Source organism: Rana temporaria, chromosome 6 (genome assembly GCF_905171775.1).
Source record: "Rana temporaria chromosome 6, aRanTem1.1, whole genome shotgun sequence".
NCBI classification, from domain to species: Eukaryota; Metazoa; Chordata; class Amphibia; order Anura; family Ranidae; genus Rana; species Rana temporaria.
The window spans coordinates 153,605,766-153,630,540 of NC_053494.1; the positions used below are offsets into that span (position 1 = coordinate 153,605,766).

Below are 24,775 nucleotides of genomic sequence, written 5' to 3' on the forward strand. Positions count from 1 at the left end.
TCTACATCCCAGATATCGCCCCAGCACTCTGACTCCTCTACACCCCAGATATCCCCTTCCTCCTACCTACTTAATTTCTATTTACCTGCACTGTCTCCATTGTAGGGGCCCCAGAGCATTACTTTGCCCAGGGGCCCATGATGCTATTAAGATGGCCCTGCCACCTCTGGGTACGTGTGTACCTTTGCTGGTAGTACAAAAAATATTTTGATGCTTAGGAGTACTATAAAGGCTGCATGTGTATCTGCTACTTAGGATAGGGGAACATCATGTCTTCTTGTTGTCCCTTTTTTACTTGCTGAGTGCTCATGTTATATTTAGTTTAAAATAACAGACTAAAGCAAACCATAGATGAAGGTGAAAGGAAAGAAATTACTTGATTTCCCCATCAACACAGTCATTGTTGATGAGGGAATCCCTCATACACAGCGATGTTGTGTTCTTCAGGCAGGGCAGTACGGGGAGCCTTTCTGGCTGGCAGAATACAATGATTATTGCTAGAGGCTATAGCCGCCGGCAGTAATTACATGAACTAAAATACAATACGCTGATTGTACCAAGTCAATAGATGGATCGACTTGGATACAATCAGCCTGCCCATACATGGATCGAAATTTGTCTGGTCCCTGCTGAACTAACTGAATCTTGATCCATGTATGGCCTCCCAAGGCCCCTTTCACATGGGGCGGATCAGTAATGATCCGCCCAGTGAACCTCCGTATGCTCAGCGGGGATCGCTCCGTTGATGCCCGCTGAGCTGGCGGATGACAGGGCGGTCCCTGCACACTGTGCAGGGACTGCCCTGTCTTTTCTCCGCTCTCCCCTATATGGGGGATCGGGTGAACACGGACCATCTGTTCGTGTTCATCCGATCCGCAGACGGAAGGAAAAATAGGGTTTTCCTCCATCTTCAGAATCGGAGGAGTGCGGAGGCGGGCGAGATCGGGTGTCAGCGGATGTTCATCCGCTGACACCCGCAATCTCATAGGGACCAATGTATGTCCCTTTTTCATCCGCACACGGATGGATGAAAATCGGACATACGGTCCGCATGTGTGAACGGGGCCTTAGTCCGACATTCACCGTAAAAGTTTGCGTCACAGGCATAGGGCAGTGCATTAATCTGAATGGGCAACAAATGCTGCAAAGTAGCTCATGCAGGTTGAGTTTTGTGGGTTTTTTAACCCTGTGTTTTGCCTTGTTTGGGGTGCCATTAACAATAAAAAGCAATGCAAGAGATTCACACGTTTTTCTTAAATGTGCACAAGATCACAAAACGTTACATGTGAATGCAGTCTTATGCTGCGTACACAAGATCGGACATTCCGACAACAAAACCGTGGATTTTTTTCCGACCGATGTTCGCTCAAACTTGTCTTGCATACACAAATGTTGTCGGAAATTCCGAATGTCAAGAGCGTGGTGACGTACGACACTACAATGAGCCAAGAAAAATTTAGTTCAATGATTCCGAGAATGCGTCAAATTGATTCCGAGCATGTGTAGGATTTTCGTGCGTTGAATTGTGTACACACGGTCGGAATTACCGACAAGAATTTTTGTTATCGGAAAATGTAACCCCTTTAATTTGCTCTTTGAGGCTTAATTTAGTTTTGGCATACATTTGCATGTACAGTGCCTTAAAAAATTATTCATAGCCCTTGAAAGTTTCTGCATTTTGTCATGTTACAACCAAAAACGTAAATGTATAATATTGGGATTTTATTGGGATTTTATGTGATAGACCAACACAAAGTGGCACATAATTGTCAAGTGGAAGAAAAATGATAATTGATTTTTTATAAAATTTTTTACAAATAAATATCTGAAAACTGTGGCGTACATTTGCATTCAGCCAATACTTTGTAGAACCACCTTTCGCTGAAATTACAGCTACAAGTATTTTTGGGGATGTCTCTACCAGCTTTGCACATCTAAAGAGTGAAATTTTTGGCCATTCTTCTTTGTAAAATAGCTCAAGCACTGTCAGATTGGATGAACAGCAATTTTCAAGTCATGCCACAGATCATCAATTGGATTTAGGTCTGGACTCTGACTGGGCCATTCTAACACATAAATATGCTTTGATCTAAACCATTCCATTGTAGCTCTGGCTGTATGTTTAGGGTTTTTATCCTGCTGGAAGGTGAACCTCTGCCCCAGTCTCAAGTCTTTTACAGATTCTAACAGGTTTTCTTCTAAGATTGCCCTATATTTGGTTCCATCCATCTTCCCATCAACTCTGAACAGCTTTCCTGTCCCTGCTGAAGAAAAGCATGATGCTGCCACCACCATGTTTCACAGTGGGGATGGTGTGTTCAGGGTGATGTGGAGTGTTAGTTTTCTGCCACACATAGCGTTTTGCTTTTAGGCCAAAAGGTAACATTTTGGTCTCATCTGACCAGATCACCTTTTTCCACATGTTTGCTGTGTCCTCCACGTTGCTTCTCACAAACTGCAAACGGGAATTGTTATAGCTTTCTTTCAACAGTGGCTTTTTTCTTACTACTTCTCCATAAATGCCAGATTTGGGTAGTGCATCACTAAGGCCCCTTTTACACGGGCGGTTAGAATTCAGCTTTAAGCTGCAGAGCGATCAAGTTTTCTACTGCAGCTAAACTCAGACAATGCTTTTCTGTGGCCCCATTCACACACTGCATTTAGCAACGGTTTCATTACATGGGGTTTGGTGTGGTTAGAAAAAATGTATTTGACTGTGTCCAGGACCAATTTATTGAAGCTATCTGCAGCTATCTGCACATAACTGCAGGTATTCGCAGTGTACTATTTCACCGTCAGATAGCAGCGCAAACAAGGAAAGAAAAACAACAGGAAGCACATCATAAAGGGCAAGAGTCTTCCAACGCAGCCGCATGTAAATGCAAGTAAACACAGCTAATCGCAAGTGATCGCTGTGCCTGGAGTCTTGGAATTTCAAAATACCAAAACATGCTTTTAACAGCGGCAGAACAGCCGCCCATGTGAAAGGGCCCCAATAGTTGTCCTGTGGACAGATTCTCATACCTGAACTGTGGATCTCTTGAGCTCCTCCAGAGTTAGCAAGAGCTTCTTGGCTGCTTCTCTGAATATCGCTCTTCTTGCCTGGCCTGTCAGTTAAGGTGGATGGCCATGTCTTGATAGGTTTGCAATACTCTTTTCAATTTTGGATGATGGATTGAATAATGCTCCTGTTCAAAGCTTGGGATTTTTTTATAACCTAACCCTGCTTTAAAGTTCTCCATAACTTTATCCCTAACCTGTCTGGTGTGATCCTTGGCCTTCATGATGCTATTTGTTCTCTAAGATTCTCTAACAAACCTCTGGGGGCTTAACAGAACAGCTGTATTTATACTGAGATTAAATTCCACACAGGTAGGCTCTATTTACTAATTAGGGGACTTCTGAAGGCAATTGGTTCCACTAGGTTTTAGTAAATGCATTCAGTCCACAGCATTTGGGCTTTACTTGTCTCCCTACTCCTGTGACTTGACAATCCATGCGAGTAGGCACTCCTGTGGTGATTTGTTTTATTTGCCAATATTTTACTATTTAATGATATATATCTACTCCATTTATATATTTAAACCGTATTTAAATAGAGAATGGGAAAGAACCCCCTTTAGGTCAAACAGACCAGCTTTGACATGTTGCTGGGATGACGCCTTACCGAACCTGAGACCTGCAATTTTCCTGATGGGGAGAGGAAGTGGTCTGAAATCCAGACCAGCAGAGAACCAAGGTTACATTTTTCATCCAAGATAAACTTTTTTTTTGTCTTAATAATGCTGTCTTTGTTCATTCATTTCTGCATAATTGTACATTAAACATTGTAACCATTTTTGGTCATTTGGCACAGAGACCTCAGTGAACAGTGCCCAGATATGTTTGGACCAGAGGCGTCGGTCGGTAAATGTGAAAACTATGAAATACTGAAAATGTAATATTCCTGTAAATTATACAAGCCTCTGCTGATTTAACAGATGTAAGCCTGAACAAAGCTGCACTGACCATGGGGAGCTCACCCAACATTCTCTGAACACTGGATGCTTGTGAAGGGTCAAATAAAATTTGCAACTAGTCACAGAAATGGACGGTCAATTAACACCTTATTATATCCCAACCAAATCTATTGTGTCATTGTGGTTTTAGATATTAAAGCCCAACACACATCAATCATTTTTTTAAATGTTGACATAAACATCTCAATATAATGTACTTCTTTAACCCCTTCCCGACCAGCCGCTGCAGTTTTACTGTGGCAGGTTGGCTCCCCCGGGCGAAACAATGTTACCTTACGTCACTTCGCCTTTTGACCACTAGGGTGCTGCTGGAGTCGATGCGAGTGCCTGGCGGACGCAATGACAGCTGGGCGATCGTGACTACCGCAGGGCGGCATTCTGACTGCATTCTAGCTGCCTGGAACAGGAGAAGCCAAGCTGTGGATTTACCCATGCGCCTGTCTCCACAGGTGCGCCAAAGCTTCAGTTGGTGGTTAAAGACCAAAAACTTGAGGAAAGGAAGGTCTTTTTTCCCAGTCACCTGGAAGGTGGTGTCGACGGATGCCAGCCTGTTGGGCTGCAGTAGCCTATATCAATCACCAAGGAGGCACCCGGAGTCGGGATGCTTAGAAAGAGGTGAATCGAATTTTGATATGGGCAAAAGAACATGTTTCTTGTCTTTCTGTAATCTTCATTCCAGGGGTAGAAAACTGGCAAGCGGACTATCTAAGTAGGCAGCAAATGTCACCAGGAGAGTGGTCTCTCCACCCCGATATCTTTCAGGCAATATGCCAGAGATGGGGGACTCCGGATGTAGACCTGCTAGCTTCCGGGCTCAACAGAAAGTTGGACAACTTTGTGTCCAGGACAAGAGATCCGCTGGCCTACGCAACGGATGCTCTGTCAATTCCTTGGAATCAGTTTTCACTGATCTATGCATTTCCCCTGCTCCCTCTCTTACAGAGATTGCTGTGCAGGATCAAGAAGGAGGGAATACCAGTACTCCTAGTGGCCCCAAATTGGCCCAGGTGGTCCTGGTACACCGAGATCATAAAGATGGAGGTAGGAAGACTTTGGGTGCTTTCACTACGTCATGACCTGCTGTCACAGGGTCCAGTGTTCCACCCTTCCTTACAAAAGCTAAATTTGACGGTCTGGATACTGAGACCCACTTTTTGAAGAAACGAGGGCTCTCGGGTCCAGTTCTTTCTACACTCATTAATGCTAGAAAGCCAGCCTCCAGGCTAATCTACTACAGAGTTTGGAAGGCGTATGTTTCCTGGTGTGAATCCAGAGGGTGGAATCCTCAAAAGTATGACATACGTAGGATTCTCGCCTTTTGCCAATTAGGAGTGGATATGAAATTAGCCCTGAGTACCATCAAGGGTCAAATATCGGCTCTATCTGTATTTTTTCAGAGACAGTTGGCATCTCATTCCCTAGTCCGGGCATTCATTCAGTGAGTACTGTGGATAAATCCCCCAATCAAGTCGCCCTTGTGTCCCTGGGACTTGAACTTAGTATTATCAGTCTTGCAAAAGCAACCGTTTGAACCTATCTGCCATATTCCTTTGATTCTTTTAAGCAGGAAATTGGCCTTTCAGATTGCTATCTCTTCTGCTAGAACGGTATTGTAGTTAGCAGCTCTTTCTTGTAAAGAGCCTTATTTAATTTGTCACAAAGACAAAATTGTAATATGCCCTCATCCTACCTTTCTTCCAAAGGTGGTTTTGGCATTTCATTTAAACCAAGACATTGTTTTGCCTTCCTTTTTCCTGAACCACGAACAGCGGAGGAAAAGTTATTGCACTCTCTAGATGTAGTGAGAGCAGTAAAAGTGTATCTGCAGGTTACGGCTCAGATACGTAAAACAGATGTTTTGTTCATTGTGCCAGATGGTCCCAAGAAGGGCCAGCCGGCATCAAAATCCACCATTGCTAGGTGGATTCGACAAGTAATTGTTCAAGCTTATGGTTTAAGAAATGAGGTTCCTCCTTTTCCTGTTAAGGTGCACTCGACCAGAGCAATAAGTGCTTCATGTGCAGTGCATCAACAGGCTTCGATGGCTCAGATCTGTAAAGCTGCTACTTGGTCTTCAGTCCATACATTTACCAAATTCTATCAAATAGATGTAAGAGGACATGAGGATTCTGCCTTCGGGCGTAGTGTGCTGCAGGCAGCGGTCTAGGGTTTCTTGTCCGTTGGCGGCCTGATTGATCTGTGTCTCCCACCCTTCATTTTAAGCATTGCTCTGAGACGTCCCACTATGTAATGATTAAGGCTCTGTGTCCCGTGGTGTACTCAAAGAAAATGATTTTACAGGTAAGCTGTTATTAAAAATCCTACTTTTAATAATTACAGTGAGCAACACTAAATTTTATCTCCAATGATTACAATGAGCAACACAAAATTTTAGCTCCACTGATTACATTGAGCAACACTAAATTTGCCTAGCAACAAAGCAGCAGTTCCACTGCATACAGTTGACCAGAATTACATTTACCAAACCCTAGGATGTAGGAGGGTGCTACAAATGTGTATGTATTAAATAATTGTGTTATTGTTTGTGAATAGGGGTGTCATCATAGAGAAGTGTGTGTTTCTCGTGTCTATTATTTACATATTATCATGCGTTTGTAGTCTTCTCTGTTTTGCTTTTCCTACTATTTTGAAATACTTTAGTAAGTAAAGGTGAAATTATTTTACACATATTTTCAGCCAATAGGTTAGTAATAATTAACTTCTGCACCTGGTAGAATATGACAGTATATTCAATATTAGAAGCCGTGGATATTAACCCTTTTATGCAGCATTGAGACATGGGGGTTGTAAATCTCATTGTTCCATTGTGTTTTAATATTTTAGCGCATTCTATGGAAGCCTATATGGTAAAAGTGTGTACACACCTGACCATACCCACACTATATGAACAGACATGTGTACACCCCTCCAAATGATTGAATCCAGGTGTTTCCAGTGAATGCTACTGTTAATGCAACCACATACAGTACTAAGACATTTTAGACAATTATTTGCTTTCTATCTTGTTGTGGAAAGAGTTTGGTGAAGGGTCTTTCACCTATAAATTCAGGACTATAAAGACATTGGGGTAGATTTACTAAAATTGGTGCACTCAGAATCTAGTACAGCTGTGCATGGTAGCCAATCAGCTTCTAACCTCAGCTTGTTCAATTGAGCTTTGGAAATAAAACTTGGAAGCTGATTGGTTTCTATGCAGAAGTGAGCCTGATTTTGCACTCTCCAGCTTTAGTAAATAAACCCCATTGTTTGATTTGTACGGTATGGGGGACCCGAGTGGTCTGCACAAAGACATGGCAAAAGTTATTAGTAAAGCCTTTCCATAAGAGTAGAGGCTGTTCTAGACACAGATGGAGGGAGATGGCAACTCTATATTGTCGTTTTGAAATAGGATGTCTAATAAGTTCCCTTAGGTTTGATGGTCAGGTCTCCACCAACATTTGTTCATAGTGTATGTGTCATATACATGCTTATTTTATACGTATTTTGTGGGCACAAAGGTTTTTAGGATAGCACAGTAAAAGCAGCATAGAATGATAGAGCAAAAGCCGAAGGTTGGTGCTGTTGTAGCATACCTGCCTGGAGTTTGCATGTTCTCTCTGACTGTGTGGGTTTCCTCCGGGTAGTCCGGTTTCCACCCACACACCAAAGACATGCTGGTAGGTTAACTGAGTTCTGTATAAATTGTCCCTAATATACATGTGAGTTAGGGACCTTAGATTGTAAGCTCCTTGACAGCAGGAACTGATGTGATTGTACAAGATATATATATATATATATATATATATATATATATATATATATATATATATATATATATATAGAGCGCTGAGTAAATTGACAGCACTATGTAAGTACCTGTAATAAATAAAATAAATTAATTAATATGTACGTGACATCTACAACTCACCATAGAGTCAACACAACATTTCTATAGCATATGATATCTGCAAATGGCAATGTTCATGAGCCGTAGGGGTTACAAAATGTGCTGCCTGTACTGTCAGTTCTATTCATGTTTCAGTGTTATGTAGAATCTCTCTTTTGCTTTTATTCTTTCGTGATGTACAAATGTTGAACAATAGGCATTTTGTGCAGGAAACTGCACATTTCTTATAACATTGGCATTACCAAAAGATTAAAGGATAGCTATGCTGCTGCCCTGGAATGTTTGATGGAGCACAAAACCAGCCTAATGAATTCTCCCGAGAAGCAATGCACAAGAGCTGGCACAATGTGTGGGTTTACAGTACTATAGACATAGTAGCCACTTGGTGAATTTTAATGAGCCACTCTGGTTATAAAAAGAGGTTTTGGGAATGTAGGGAAAATTAAAGAAAATTTGATTTTTATTTCTTATTTACACAAATAACATCATATAAGGTCCTGCTTAGAGAAATCTTTGTCTCTGATAGCATTTTTTTTAAAAGCTGCAAATATCATGTAATGTAGAAATCATATGTTATCTTTCATGTATATAAGTAGTTTTATCTGGATACTGGATTGGGTTTATATAAATACTACAAAATGATAAAAAAAAAAAAAAATACCTACAAAATGCAACTTTGCAGTAATCAATAATAGGTAAGCAGATGGTTGTTCTCATTGTAGTACTTTCTGTGCAAATACTTATCATAGTCATTTATAGATATTTTTTTTTTATTCTGATAGCCTTGAAAAGTATTCATACTCGCAAACTGCAAATGGGACTTCTTATGGCTTTATTTCAAAAATGACTTGCTTCTTGCCACTCTTCCATAAAGCCCAGATTTGTGGAGTGCACAACTAATAGTTGTCCTGTGAACAGATTCTCCCACCTGAGTTGTGACTCTCTTTAGCTTCTCCAGAGTTACCATGGGCCTCTTGGCTGCTTCTCTGATTGATGCTCTCCTTGCCCGGCCTGTCAGTTTAGGTGGAAGCCCATGTCTTGGTAGGTTTGCAGTTGTGCCATACTTTTTCCATTTTCGGATGATGGATTGAACAGTGCTCCATGAGATGTTCAAAGCTTGGGATATAGTTTTATAACCTAACCCTGCTTTAAACTTCTCCACAACTTTATCCCTGACCTGTCTGGTGTGGCCCTTGGCCTTCATGATGCATTTATCATTTTTCTCCCACTACATAATTATGTGCCACTTTGTGTTAGCCTATGACATAAAATCCCAATAAAATACATTTACATTTTTGGTTGTAACATGACAAAATGTGGCAAATATCAGGGGGTAGGAATACTTTTTCAAGGCACTGTATGTCTTGAAAAGTGTGAGGGAGTTTATACTGCACTAAAAACTAAAAAACAGCTGCAACAAAAACCATCAAATATCTCTATGGTAAACAAAAATTGGAAAAAACATAAGTTGCACTTGTAATATACTCTATAAAAGTGACATCAAAGTAATAGGGAAAACTTAATTGGTGAGAAAACAAAATAAATTGAGTCCATACACAAGTTAAGAAAAAGCACTGATGGAAGGAAACAAGTCCAATGAGAAGACACAATCCAGGGTTCGTCCACCTTCACCAAGGAGGAGATGTAAGAGAATCTCCGATTGAAGATCAATCCCACTCTATAGGTGAGTGCCCTTACCAGAAACGGTGGACCCCCTGAATAGCAAGGTCTTAAACGCAAGCAGATTCAGCCCTCTGCAGGGACAGATGGATCTCCTGTATGACCGGAATCTCCATGTTGTATTCAGATCTCCGTGATGCTCAGTAGAAGAGAAGCTGGAACTCCTGGGAGACGGATACATGGAAGTTTCAATTTGAGTGGAACTCCGCTTTAAAGTAGAACTGTATTTGTGAATGACTCTGCTCCCCCCCCCATCCTTTCCCTTAAATATGATTGACATTACAGGTGGGGTTAAAACCCAGTACACATTCAGTTCCTGAAATTGTTATTTGCATATGGGATTACTGGGGCCACTGAATTGCTGTATGAGGTATAGGCTGGTAAGGCAGAAGGGGGACTTTTTCAGGTAGACTTGAGATGTGTATCAAAAAGCAATGGCAGCTTATAACATTTGGCCTCCCCCACTATTTGCAAATTGCTGCCTGATAAATATACAAGAAAACTCTAATAGAAAAAAGTTAGAAAATAATATTACCTTACCTTCAACTTTCACATTGGAGAGGGTTATGTCACAATCCTTCCAATGAGATCCTAGAAAAGCTTGCTGATGATTACCTTAAGGATAAGGATTATCTTTGAGGACCTTGGCTTTTAATGAAGGGCTTGCTTTAACTTCACTTGCCTGTACATCTGAATTTTCACAAAAGGTAGCTTTATGAATATTTAAGCATTCAGTTTGAATTGCAGGGGGTTGTGATTGGTTTACTTTGAATAAATAACTTTGCTTTTTTGTTTCTGAAACTATAAACTATATTTCTTTTAATTTTAGAGCATTGCAAATGTAAGCCTATGAAAGCCTCACAAAAGACTTACCTGAAAAGCAATTACAACTATGGTAAGTAGGCACTCAAAGTAGGCTTTTAAAGTTACAGTCAAATTTACACTAAAAGGCAGCAGAGCAAAGCTCCAGATGTGCGTATAGACATACCTGTTATATATCTGGATTCCTGGATTTACTGATCCAAGATATTGTAAGCAGAAGCTGTATTCATTTTGTGTGAGGTTGAGCTCCTTCTTGCTCATCCTGCTTTTGCATTTCTGCGCTGGCCTATAGGCAGGCTTGAAAGGTAGGATGGGGTTAAGCCAAACTAATGTATAAATGAATACAAAGCTGTATTAACTTGTGTTTTTTTTTGGCCTGGAGTTTAGCTATAACAGTGTATTTCCCAAATTACTGTTTCTCAATTTGAGCAACACTCTTAATTGCAACACTTTTCATGTTCTTAAAAGTTGAAAAAGTACTGGCAGTTCTTATGTTATGCTCTTGGGTGGCTCATTGTCAACTGGCAAGCCTTATTTATCTCTTTGCAGGAGCGCCCCTGCCATGTGGAGAAAGTGGCCTTTGATGGACATCGCTAAATGTTTGATTTTCCATCCTGCCTACAGATAGCAGAGGTGGGGAGGGGGAGCAAGCACACCTGGAACTCACTGCCAGTCTCTGCTCATAATGTGTTAACATACACGTGTGTTTTTTTTAACAGTAGAAACTCAGCCAGTATCAGTATATCTTTGTTGCAAAGTTTACCCAGACAGGTCATGTTGTGGTGGAACTAAAGCCTAACTCCATATGTTTTATTCAGTTTTGGATAGTTACGGGTTAAAGTCTCTGTCAGGTTTTTTTTGCCTAATGGAAACATTTTCCCACACTTTCTGTAAGAACAGGAAGTGATGTAAAATGTCTCCAATGGGTACACAAACAATAACGCATTCTTAATAAAGTGGAGAAGGGTTAAAACATCTGCAAAAATGTTTTTTTCGTTGCTGTCTGTGTAGTAAAGCCACCCTCCCACTCTTTTTTTTGTTTGTCATGGGAACAGAAAATTAAGAAAACCATTCCTAATAGGTTCACAGCCTGAAAAAAGCCTCATAGAACAAATATATTTTTCTTCCATAGTTCCTTATTCTATATCTTATTTGTTGAGAAGGTTCCCTGAGCAGATATTGGGTCCTTTGGATGTAAGAGTTGCCTTAGCAAATCACTCTGAAGCCACCCCAAGATACAGTGCCATCTCCACCTAGTTGAAAGCTAAAGAAAAAGTTTAGTTTCAGTTTAAGAAACATCTGTCATTTCTTTTGTCTTGTTGCTAGAGCCACCATACTTCTCTTATCTAACTGCTGCTGTCTGAAGAATCTTCTGCATCCAGCACTTTCCCCTCTGTGCTCTGTAGTTCCTCCTGCTACCGCCTACATCAATATAGGACACTGTAGAGACCACTGGGGAAAAAAACACAGGGCACAGAGGGAGACCAGGCATTCATCACACCCGGAGGCATTGCTAAAAATATTCAGGCAGCAGTATTTATTCAATACAGAGGATATCCGTGGCATGAGCAGCTGAACAACATTGTTTTTTAAGTATTTGTTAGCTGCAGACATCATAATTTTAGTGGAACAAAAAAAAACTTTCAATAAATAAGTGTGAAGCACAGAAAAACCTTCTTAAAACAGTATCTGCATGTTTCATTCCCATCACAAATCCAAAAAATAAAAAATATTCTTAATTTTTGGATCAATGACACCGAAACACATTTATAAAACTCACGGTGTCTTGTGTGTTGTGTTACAATAAAATGCAGTCTGTCCCATTTTCACATGACATGCTTGCACTTTAGCCCATTCAATGTGGCGTACCTTGCAGCATACCACATTTTAATGTAAATGGGCCCTAAGAGTGTATTATTATTATTAATATTAATATTATCATTATTATACATTAGTTTCACTCATTGAATCGTTCATGAACGACAGACAGATAACTTTGCAATGTTTATGTGCTCATTGTCTGTTCTTTCAACAAATTTAGTAATTCGAGCCAAAGTGAAAGAAGTGAAGGTGAGGTGCCACGATGCCACTGCAGTGGTAGAGGTGAAAGAGATTCTTAAGTCGTCGCTGGTGAACATTCCAAAAGACACCATCACCCTGTACACAAATTCTGGTTGCTTGTGCCCAGAGCTGCTCGTCGGTGAAGAGTATATCATCATGGGTTATGAAGACAAAGAGCGCGCCAGGTAAAAGGACTATCACCAGCAAGCTTGTTCAATAAGGCAGTGTGATGAGAAGTGAGGATATGCAAAGTACAGTGACCTATAGTAAACCAGCTCGTTTGTCACGACTAGCCCAATGCAGATGGTCAGACACTATAGCCAGCTACTTTGTGCTTCACCTATAGCAGCCCCCTTTCCCTTAAGGCAAGCAGGCCTATTGGCACTTGGTTGCCCCCAGGACTTATACACACTTATACACAATGCTATAGTGCCAGCCACCACGGGCAGATGCAAACTGAGCAAAGTAATCAGATACTTGCAGTTAGCAGACAGATAACGTGGTTCTAAGACAGTCCAGGTAAAAGGCAGGCTGAGTTCAGGGAATAGTCCAATACCCGATTAAAAGTCATACACACTGGCTCCTCTCTGGATATCCATGTCACATTTCCCAAGAGGCACCAGGGAGCGCTGATGTTATTCGCCTAGGCGAATGATAGAAGGGGGTTCGGGAAGGAATCAGTCAAGAAGGGTAATATTCCACTTTAACAACAGTCTAACCATAAGATTGTACAGTATGTACAGTAAACATTTTATGCATGTTATTTACATGTTAAAGCCCCCCTTGTGTAGACAACCAAGAGCCCTGACACTGCTGCTGGGTACCACATCTTGGATGTGATGTCAGCACTCAGCAGACTCAGAGCAGTCACTCAAGTGACAATATTTATTATTCCCCATCACTTATTCCCTGGAAGCTACATAAAATGTTATGTAGGAAGGTAAAGGGAAGGTCAAAGGAGCAGGGCCAACACAGAGAGTATTTAGACACTCCCAGAAGAGAAGAAGAGTATGATGAGCAAGGATGGAGGGAGCTGTGCTAGGCTATTGACTAGGTACTTCAAAGTAAGTTCAAAAGCCCTTTGAAAATTAATAAATATTGAGTATGAAAAGAAAAAACACAGCATGTCGGTTCACACTACAGCGACTTGGCATCCGACTTGTGTCGCCCCAAGTCCTGTGACATGAGAAATTCCATTGAAGTGAATGAGAGCCATCTTAATCTACACTACTGAAGTCACTCCGACTTCAGAAAAGGTTCCTGTACTACTTCAAGGCAACTTGTAGGCAACTTGTACCCATTGATTTCAATGGAAGTTGCCTCCAAAGTCAGATCACTGTCTTAACTGAAGCAACTTTACAGGAAGAGAAAATCGTTTTCTCAGGTAAACCCCTCCCTCCCACAGAGCTGATTATTGTTTGATTGTCCACTGGCAAAGTCGCCTGTCCTGGAGGCATCTTGAAGTCGTGTTATAAGTCGCTCCAAGTTGCGCTGAGGTTGCACTGAAGTCATCTCGCAAAGTCACACTGGAAGTTGTGTTGCCCCTGTGTGAACCGACACTAAGAATGTAAAATACCTTTTCTGTACTTTTACCTTCAATGTTTTAAGTTGGTAACATTGTCTCTTTAACAGATCAGATTATAATAATTTAACGTTTATTACTACATTTTGCATATAATGTTCACGTTTTTGCACTCTTATTATATAAGTCTGTCTGTAGGTTTACCATAAATATGATTTTCTGCTTGAAGAGTATGCTTAGATAATTAATACCATTTTTACACATACTTTAGACAGTTTTTTTAATTATTTTGACATTCAAGAAAAAGTTGCTTAAACTAAAGTCAGTATTACTGAACAATTCATTTGCCAGATGTAATAAAACATATTTTGCAATTCACATGCAAAAATAAGTGAATGATGCTGATACATACATTTCTAAGCACAAAGGACACAAACCAGCCAGTTACCACCTTTGCTGTTTTTTACAGTTTTTTTTCCAACACGTCATGTAATCAATTTTGCTTCTTTTGAGAAAGAAATAAACACAGAACGAGCTTGCTACAAGCCATTATATCCTGTTATGCACAACATTTGAAATAGACTGTTCTGCAGATTAGCTGCAGGAGGGTTTAGCTTTGCCCTTCCAAACGTTTTAAAACATCATGGTGCAAATTTTGTTCAGACATGATGAAGAACGTGCAAAACCTTTGACAGACATTGGCTTATATAAAATGTATGTCCAATAAATTCTTATTCTGCTTTAACAATTCAAAGGTGTTGTCTGCTAAGTAATCCAACAGTCTATGGGCTTTTAAGCATGGGCACTTTTGACACTGCTTTTGAGTTCCAGTTTTATGTAATCTTTTGGCAAAAGCAGTGACACAAGCTGAAAATGTAATTTCTGGTGTGCCATGTATGTTCTGTAAACTAAGTACAGAATAGTGCCAGTTGCACTGGTTGTAGGGAAGCAATATTCACAATTTGGGCAGTTTTGAAAAAAGGGATATACTGTAGATTGTAATTTTAAAATTTAAAGGTGATTTTTAATAGATTAAAAGAAAAAAATACTGGTGTAGCAGTTATATAGCTTATGTCAATCTTTAGCAAAATTTGAGTTTTTCATACCCTAATAATAAGTTTTTGTGTAATGTATATGGGTGCCTTTTTAATATGCAATATATTACAATATGTACCCTACAAATAGCATATTACATTGTCTTTTTTCTTTACAGACTTCTGCTAGTGGAAGGTTCCTTGGCTGAAAAGTGGAGGGATCGTCTTGCAAAAAAAGTTAAGGTAAGTCCACACAAATGAAAAAAATTATTAATAAATAAAAATAGTATAAAGATGTTTGTCTCAAATTTCTAAATTTGGAAAGATAGATACCTTTCTGTTCCAAGCTTGGTAAAGTCGAAACTCCAGGGGAACATAATTTTTTTTTAATAAAAATTAAAAAGCAGCTCTGACCTCAATACTCACTTCTACTAGAATGCTTTCCCCTGTAGTACCTCTTCTTTGACACAAGGTGTTCTCATTCTTCCAGATTGAATGCTTGATGTAGTTTAATCCAGAAGACTGAGGACATACTGTACTGTGAATGTAGGGTGGTGAAAATAGTGAACACCCTGTTTGTCTAATAACCTATCTCAATTCTCAACAGTTATTATGCAGCAAGGCTGAGCTAAATACAAAGCTCCCCTTACTGGCTAATCTGCAGATCTGTGTATTCGATAAGTAACAAAACACTGAACCAAAAGTATTTAAAAATGCTTGAAGTAGATCTGTGGCCAGGCTAAAACACACCTTTGCTGACCTTTCTAGCTGTAGGCACTGTTATCAATTCAGCCTCAAAGTTCACAAGAGAAGCACTGAAATTGTTCAGGTCATGACTTCCTCCCAAAGACTGCTGTGTTCAAATGAGATATTTGAAGGCTGTAGGTTTGCCAAGTACCGATAATTTCTGGGAATTGTGAACGGGTGAACTGAGCTGCTGCAATGAAACTGAAAGTGTTTTTTTTTTTTTTAAACTGAGAAATTTAAGTATTTTACAGTGCCTCAAGCTACAGAGGTCAGAGAAGGTTTTCAGTGTATGCAAACCCAAAATCTATTTTTCAGTATGTTTGGCATTGTGCCTTTCTATATATAATATTCTTAAGCAAATTTATTTTGTGAATCTGTTGCAAAGATCAATGCCTGTACACATGATTGGAATCTCCAATGGAAAAAGTCAGACGGAAATTCCGTTTGTCTGTATGGAACTCCGACGGAGAAAAAAAACATGCATGCTCAGAATCAAGTCGATGCATCCTCGGAAGCATTGAACTTAGGGGGTAATCCACAAAGATCCGGCGTAACGTAAATTTTCCCATTTAAGTTACACTGCCTTAAAATTTCTACCTAAGTGCCCGATCCACAAAGCACTTACCTAGAAAAAAATTTTGTAACTTAAATTCCGCCGGTGCAAGGCGTTCCTCTTTTCATGGGGGCGATTCCCATTTAAATTAGGCGCGCTCCCGCGCCGGCCGTACTGCGCATGCTCGTGACGTCATTTTCCCGACGTGCATAGCGCGAAATTACGTTACGCCAAGCTTTGTGGATTGCGACGGGTCAATAAAGTTGCGTCCGGAAAAAAAAAGATAAGGCGGAAAAAAAAATATTCAAAACAAAAAAAAAATTGCGTCGCTGGACAGAAGGGTCTGCTTTTACATGGTGTAAACAGTTTACACTTTGTAAAAACAGCCCTAATTTTGCGTTTGCAAACTAAAACTTACGGAGAAAAAACGAAGCTGAAAAGCTTTGTGGATCTCCGTAAGTGCTAATTTGCATACCCGAGGCGGCATTTCGACACGAAATGCCCCCAGCGGCGGATGCGGTACTGCATCCTAAGATCCGGCAGTGCAAGTCCCTTACACATGTCGGATCTTCTGCCTAACTATGGAAAACTGATTCTGTGGATCAGTTCCATAGTTAGAAACATGGAAAACTACAGCGTAACAGCAGTTACGCCGGCGTATCCCTTTTGAGGATCTGGCCCTTAATTTTTCTCAGCTTGTTGTAGTGTTGTACGTCACCGCATTTTGGACGGTCAGAATTTGGTGTGACAGTGTGTATGCAAGACAGCTTGAACGGAATTCCATCAGAAAAATCCTTTGGAGTTTATCCTGATGGAAATTCTGATCATGTGTACGGGGCATTATACCTCAATATCTGGCTGACTTGCAACCCCTCCCATGCTCCAAGGGGCTCATGCGGCCTCCCTGTCACTGTGACATGGCTAGTGGAGTCCTGGGGACAGAATGCGATGTCAGAAGCCAGAATATCTCCCCAGACACTAACACTTTTGAAGAAGAACCTTTTAAAGTTTCTTGAGTGGAGCAGAGAGACAGTGAGGAGCTAACAGAGGGAGGATGGGGTGAGGGCAGCCCCGGACAAGGAAGTGTCAGTCCTGACAACCTGGCAGGGACAGACAGCAAGCTGTCACAGGGCTGAGTGAGGCAGGAGGAAGAGAGCACTGCCCAGTAGCCGGGACTGGTGTCACTGGTGAGGTAAGACACTTCTCAGGTCCGTGTCACTTATCTGGAATCCTCTGTACCCCCCCCCACCTGGGGATGTCTCCCAACCCTGCTCACTCCACAACACTGACAGCCTGCAACAGACACACACCACCCCTCCTCTCCCCACAACAGCAGTCAACACTGAAAAAATAAATACAAATAATTACTTAAATATTTCCTAACACCTCCTGAGGGGCCCTTAAGGGGCTGCAGGCTCCAGGGGTCCTAGAGTTTACTGTGGCAGTTTGAGCAGGGCCAGTGGGGGGATAGCTGGGGAATCTGTCATTGCCAGCATGGGGGGGGAGGGTGTCATTACTAGGATGGTGGGTAGGATCAGCTATTACCTGGGGGACAGTGGCGGAACTATCAGGGTCACAAAGGTCACACTTGAAACTAGGCCCTGGTGTTCCACCACCACGGGTGCCCCAAGATGGCAGGCTGCATAACATGTAAAAGAGTCCTGTTGCTGGACCGTAATAAATGGCCCCGAGATGTAGTAAAGGGCCCTGGGGCAAATGGGAAGGGTTCCAGACTCAGAGGGAAGGGCCCTGCCCCCAATAGAAAGGGCCCCAGGACCAGTGCCCTGCGACTGATGGAAATGGCCTGGGACTGATGAAATGGGCCTCAGGACCAGTAGGAAGGGACCCAGGACTAATGGCAAGGTCCCTGGGACTGATGGAAAAGGGTCCTGAGACCGGAGCAGTAAAGTAGGTTAAACTGCTTCCCTACTCAGGTCCCTGCATGTGCTGCCGTCACTAACTCCTACATTGTCCTTATGAGGGGGGAGTCAGGTTTTTTTTTCCTTGTTTCTTATACCGGGGCCCTGAAGGTTTTAGTTATGCCTCTGAATGCCTGTAAACACTTGAAACAATCGTTTTTCAGGCATTATTTACCCCATAAGAACTAATCCCCTTCACCTAGTGCTTTCAACTGGCTAAAACAAAAACACATGAAGCTTCAATACATATGTAAAAAGATTGACACGTGTCTCTAAAATGCTCATATACATATAAAAACTAAAAATCACTCTGCTCAGGCACCTGATCACTATGTCACCAGAGTAATACATGGGATTTTGGACGTTGGGTGTTTTGGAGCTTCGAGCTACACAATTCTCAGGTGTGATTGAGTCATAAGATGAGCTACCTATAAGATCTATTAGATAGGAAGTCCCAAAGTCAACTGAAGACATGCGTCCAACAGGGTTATAACACTGCTGCTTATTGAGAGCCTAGTACACACAATGCTAGTCTCCTTATCGAAAATGAATATGTTACTAAAGTATGAAAATTCTCGTATGACAGAATAAAAATTCAGAAGTGATGTAATGTATTTGTATTGTATTTTTTCGGATTAAATATTTTCGTGTTTGTCCCTTTTGAAAATATCGGATGAAAGCTGTGTACTAATGATCAGAATATCGTACATAACTTCTAAAGCAGTATTTTTTGCACGCAACATAAGAAAAACATTATCTGCTTAAGAAAAGGTTTTTCAGAGAGTTATGATGCCAAACATAATGAAATTGATTTATGTGTTACAATTTAAAACTTATTTACTGCACATTAGGATCATAAATACTGTCCATAGCCTGAGCACAGTTCTATTTTGAGTTTGAAGTTAATAGTGCAATATTAACTAAAAAAAAATGTGCCAAGTAAAAATAAACTGATTGAGGCTGCAGCTCTGGAATTGAGGAAAGCTAGGACTCAAGGGCCACTGAAGGGGATACTATAATACCTCTCCTATAGCAGGGCTTTTTTTATCTGTTATTGTTGTTAATCTGACAGGGTCACTTTAACACACTCTGCAAAGCACATCAGTTTTTCTGTGGCATGTTGCTGTTGAGGGTGGGGCTTATTTCATATAAAAGTGATCTGATACATAAATTGCTTAAAGTGGAGTTCCACCCATAAATATAACATTACATCAGTAGTTTTAAAAAAATGTCATTAGTCCTTCACAAATTTTTTTTTTTTTTTTTAGATGCCTTCAAAGTGTTGTTGCTAGGCAGAATAGTTAATCTTCCCACTTCCTGCACCTAGGTGCTTAATGCTTCCTAACCTACACCACACAGACTCCTGGGAATGTAGTGGGTGTAACTTTCCAGGAGTCTGTGCATTCCCCAGTCTCAAAGAATCATGTGACTTGGACAGCACAGGTGCTGAAACCTGATCTGACACTGCTTGTGCAGCACTGAGCATGTGCGAGATTTGCAAGGCTGAAATCCAGGAAGTCATACAGTCTGGCTTCATGATGCCCACACTTAAGATGGCCCCAGTCAATTTCTATTTTATAAAGTGTCTAAATGCTGTAACAACCTAACAAAACAGACCTTAGTTTACAGACTAACTTTACTAGAATACATTAAGCTTGTGTATTACAGGGGTATTTATATTTAAAAAGTGAAATTGTGTCCGGAACTCCGCTTTAAAGTAAAGTAAACATACATCTACAAAGTTGGATGTCTTATGATAGAGAATAGAGGTAATAAATATATATATATATATACACTATATACATTATATTGCCAAAAGTACTGCCTTTAAATGAACTTTAATGGCATCCCAGTGATGGAATGTTTGACCATTCTTCTAGAAGCGCATTTGTGAGGTCAGACACTAATGTTGGAAAGAAGACCTGGCTCACAGTCTCCACTCTAATTTATACCAAAGGTGTTCTATCTGGTTGAGGTCAGGACTCTGTGCAAGCCAGTCAAGTTCCTCCACCCCAAACACGCTCATCCATGTCTTTATGGACCTTGCTTTGTGCACTGGTGCACAGTCATTTTGAAACAGAGAGGGGCCACCCCCAAACTATTCTCACAAAGTTGGGAGCATGAAATTGTCCAAAATGTCTTGGTATGCTGACGACTTATGAGTTACCAAGCCCAACCCCTAAAAAACAACTCCATAACCCCCCCCCTCAACCAAATTATTTGAAGGGGTGGCCCAATACTTTTGCCAATATAGTGTGGATGAGCGAGTTTGGGTCGGAGGAACTTGACTGGCCTGCATAGAGTTCTGACCTCAAACATTGCTCCATTTTTGTCGGGGGGGGGGGGGTGGCGGAATAAACCCTGCACCACCCCTGCTTGCTCACCACCCCTGCTCGCCAGCCTGCCAGCCCCGTACTTACCCCATGCAGGACGCAGACAGCTTCGGCAGCTTTCCTGGCTCCTCCTCTCAGCCAATCCGATCCTGGATTGCCAACCTGCCACAGCACTTTTTACTGACAAAATATGGAAAATTTACTGGCGGACCACATTTTTTAATGGCAACCTGAGAAATTACAGAACTATTAAAAACTAACACAGTGAATCTTTGTAAACATGATATGGGAACACTGACAATACCTATACCAAGTAATTTGCTTGATTTACACTTAAAAACACAGCATGAAATTATCAGCCCCTGATATTTTACTGACAGTTGGCAACCCTGATCCGATCGCTTCTTCTCCTGGCCAATCCGGTCTTAGAATGTTGATTGGCTAGTGTCACAAGTAGGTTGGCTCGGGGCAAAGTGTTCTTTTTTCTGTAAATTATTAAAAATATAAAAAATTGTCTTAATATGTTTTATTTACTAAGCTGTGATTATGATTATATTTTTCATAATGATTATTATTTCCAGCAATAGGAGGCAGTTAGAGAGGCAGAGAACAATAACAGATTAATAAGAATCAATCGTATGACAAATAACACATCTGGAAGATATTAGTGAATTGCATGTAATTTTTACATAACAGTAGTTTATCGGTAGGACTTCACTATTTTAGACCGCTAGGTTACTCCACACCGCAACCTGAATTTGGCAGCCAGTTCATAAAATGCAGACCTTGATGTGGAGCCTGCAGTACTTCAGAGAATGGCCATGATTGGAGTAGAGGCTGGTCACATAACTTTGAGGCCTCATGCACACTGGACGTTAAAATAAAGTTATAAAAACGCCAGTAGTTTTGCAGTGAGTTTTTTAATGTTTTCAAAGTTTTTGCAATAGCATGTTTTAGCGTTTATTAGGGGTTTTTAGCATATTTTTTTTTTTTTACATTTAAAATTTTTTTTTTTTTCAATGGATCAAAAATGTACAAAAACGCTGGTGAGCCCAGTGGTTGTCGGGTCTGCGTGCAGGGGACTTATCGAAATCTGGAAGCTACCTTTAACAAGGGGGCCCACAGATCCTGCCCTCCCCTATGTGAATGAGTATACCCCTACCCATTCACCAAAAAAAAGTAGTGCAGTGTGAAAAAATACAGTTTTTGACAAGTCTTTTATTAAAAATATCTTCTTCCTCCTCAAGTCTTCCTGCATCTTCTCCCACATTTTCCTTCTCTGGGCTTCTGCCACTTCTTCTTCCGCTTTTCTTCTTTGTCCGGTGTGCTTTTTCCTCTGCCACCACTCTCGCCGATGACCCTCCTCTGAGGCTGTGTCCCACTGATCTGTCTGCGCCGATGTCAAGCATTTCTTAGATAATGATGGGGCGTGGCCATCGAATGATGTCACCAGAGGCCCCTCCACATTGTAATGTCATAGTCCCATCATGCCCGGGTGGTCACAAGGGGGTGGGGCGTCCACAAGACGTCATCCTATGGCCACGCCCCCATCGTTATCTAAGAAATGCTTGACATTGGCGCGGACATATGTTAGTAACTAATATTTTTGCTATTTTTTTGCTATTTTTAAACAACTATCAAAAAGGTTTTGGCTTTAGATATCATTTTAGTTTCAGAAGGGCTCTTGCTCAAGGATGGATGTAAATTTGCGAACACCAATAACAGAAAGAATTCTCTGTGTGTAATTCCTCATATTTTTCATTTTTTTACAGCGCTGGGACCAGAAACTTCGTCGCCCTCGAAAAAGCAAGTCTCCTGTGGCACAAAATGGCAATAAAAACAGCAACTCAAGACAAATGCAGAGCTAGACTAGCAGGATGGTGTATATAAAACTCTGTGGACTTTTATACAAAGATTTGCATTGGTGGAGCAGAAAAGAAGAAATTGCACTATTGCACGTTATAACCTATTGTTTACTACAAAATATTGTAGTTGATTTTAGTTTTTTTTTTTTTCATCTTTTATATTTGCACGGATTACTAAGCAATAGTTTAATTCCACTTTCATTAATGTCAAAGTTGTTTGTTTATCTAAGAAATTAGCCTGATGAATGAGAAGCTTGGAGATAATTTAGGTAAAAAAAATTCTGATTTAATGGGACTCACCTATGAAAGTTTTTTAAGGGACTATTTTGCCCATAGAAACTACACATTTCCCTTCATGTCATTTTCTTTCAGAGGAAGAAAACTAATGACAACAAAAATGGCTCTTCCAACATTTATTCACATCTAAGGTCTAGGCCATTTAGGGTCTCTTTAATGTGTGTTTTTGGTTTCTTGGTGCATGAGACTCCGATGTTCTGGTGCAGGCAGAAGACACAGGCACACCATCCAGCCCTGCTGCTGGCAGCCTGTAAAACTCTATGAGAGAGCAAGACAGTTGCTGTGGCTGGACGGAGCTGGAATGCTACCAACGTTTAGGACAGTATAGGTCTAGGGATGAATGCCTAAAATGTAAGCAGTCTGATCATTTATCCCTGGGCATATGGCTATGCTGCTGTAAGCATTAGTACCATTTAGTGCACCATCCAGCCCTGTACAGCTGCAGCAACTGTCAGCTTCTCATGGAGTTTTACAGGCTGATGGCAGCAGGGCTGGATGGTTCATCTGAGCCTTCTGCCTGCAACCTAAATGTCAGAGTCTCATGCACCAGGGCTAAATGCCCAGTGTATATGAGGCATTAAGGTTTGCTGCGTTAAAGTGATTGTAAAGGTAAATTATCTTTTTTTTTAAATAATAAACATCTCTATACTTGCCTGCTTTATGCAATTCTATTGACCCCCAAACCCCCTCCACTTGGGTCCCCAGCCAGAGCTCATGGGTCCTCCCCTATGTCCAGTGCCCCCACAGGAAACCACTTCCCATGGGGGCACTTGTGCATGCTTGCTCCCGAGCCCTGCTACTGCATCCATTAATATAGACTTGGCCCTGCCCCTGCTCACTCGTTACTGGCTTTGATTGACAGCAGTGCGAGCCAATGGATCTGGAAGTGAGGGGAAAGAGAAGCTGCAGATGTGCACAGCGCTGGATGGAATGTAGGCTCTACTGAAAATGCTTAGTCTGATTTAACTGCACACTGTGAGCTTCTGGAGGATGCCCAGCATCATTTAGCCATTTCCTCCTCAGCTTGACCTCTCCCTGCCCTCCTTTTCATTTATTGGATCGCGGTGCGATCAAGAATGCTCAACATCATATGTTGGTGTTACCTATGGCATTCTGCATGCAAATGCAGCCTGGTGAGAAAAGCCCATTCCACCTATCAAAGCAATTTAATATTTGCATAACTTCTCCCAAGAGTCAGACCGTGATGTTTTTTTAGAAAGCTATGTACAGCACCCTGCCAGCCCCTCCCATCAGCCATGACCTGCCTGCATTACAAGGAGAAGCACAGGGATGCAGGGATGACGTCACTAAATCTAAAATAAGGTACCTAATGACAAAGTAGAGAAAAAAATATATTAATATGTAGGCAGATTAGGCTTTCAGCTTTAATGAGTGTTTACTTACTATAAGCCCTTGAGCTAAGGGTCTAGGCAAATAAACAAGCATGTTATCTACACCAACCAATAAAATGTGTCCTTACACTTTTTATCCTTCCTGAAAAATGACTGACTGAATCTGAATGGTTGCTATGGGCAAGACAGATTTTTTTTTTTTTTTCATTTGCTTTGGATAGCAGATAGCTGAAAACTATATGGATAATCTTTTCAAATATTCTATAATTAACAAACACAATTAGGTTGATTTACCAAAGGAGTAGAAAATGTTCACTTTGCAAAGTGATGCTCACTTAAAGTGGAATTAAACCCTCTTATCGTTTTCAGCCAAGGAAGCTGCCATCTTGGCCTTTGTTTAACCTTCAACTGCCATAATGCTGCACATGTGATCAGTTATGACACCAATCATTGGATGGTGTGAAAGTTTGGTTGAGATCACAACCAATAGGACAGCTAACAATTCCGGCATGCCGGTAATGTTAACTGTTTTTAAACTATCAAATCGATGGGTTTACTTCTGCTTTAATCAAATAGATGAAGCCCTGTTAATTTTATCCATCCTATTATGTTTTTTTATTGCTTTCCTTGCATGTGATTGGGTATTCAAAGTGAACACAGCTTT

At 40.9% G+C, this 24,775-nt stretch overlaps 1 protein-coding gene across 1 annotated transcript in view; it reads left to right on the top strand.

The window, feature by feature from the left end:
* FRZB (frizzled related protein) overlaps positions 1-24,312 on the top strand; it is a 62,382-nt gene extending 38,070 nt beyond the window's left edge. Inside the window, exons 3-6 of the mRNA XM_040357633.1 lie at positions 10,436-10,501; positions 12,470-12,674; positions 15,225-15,288; positions 22,370-24,312. Of these exons, the coding sequence (XP_040213567.1) occupies positions 10,436-10,501; positions 12,470-12,674; positions 15,225-15,288; positions 22,370-22,465 (431 nt within the window). The 3' untranslated portion in view covers positions 22,466-24,312. The remainder of the gene's footprint in view (positions 1-10,435; positions 10,502-12,469; positions 12,675-15,224; positions 15,289-22,369) is intronic.
* The last annotated feature ends 463 nt before the right edge of the window (positions 24,313-24,775 follow it).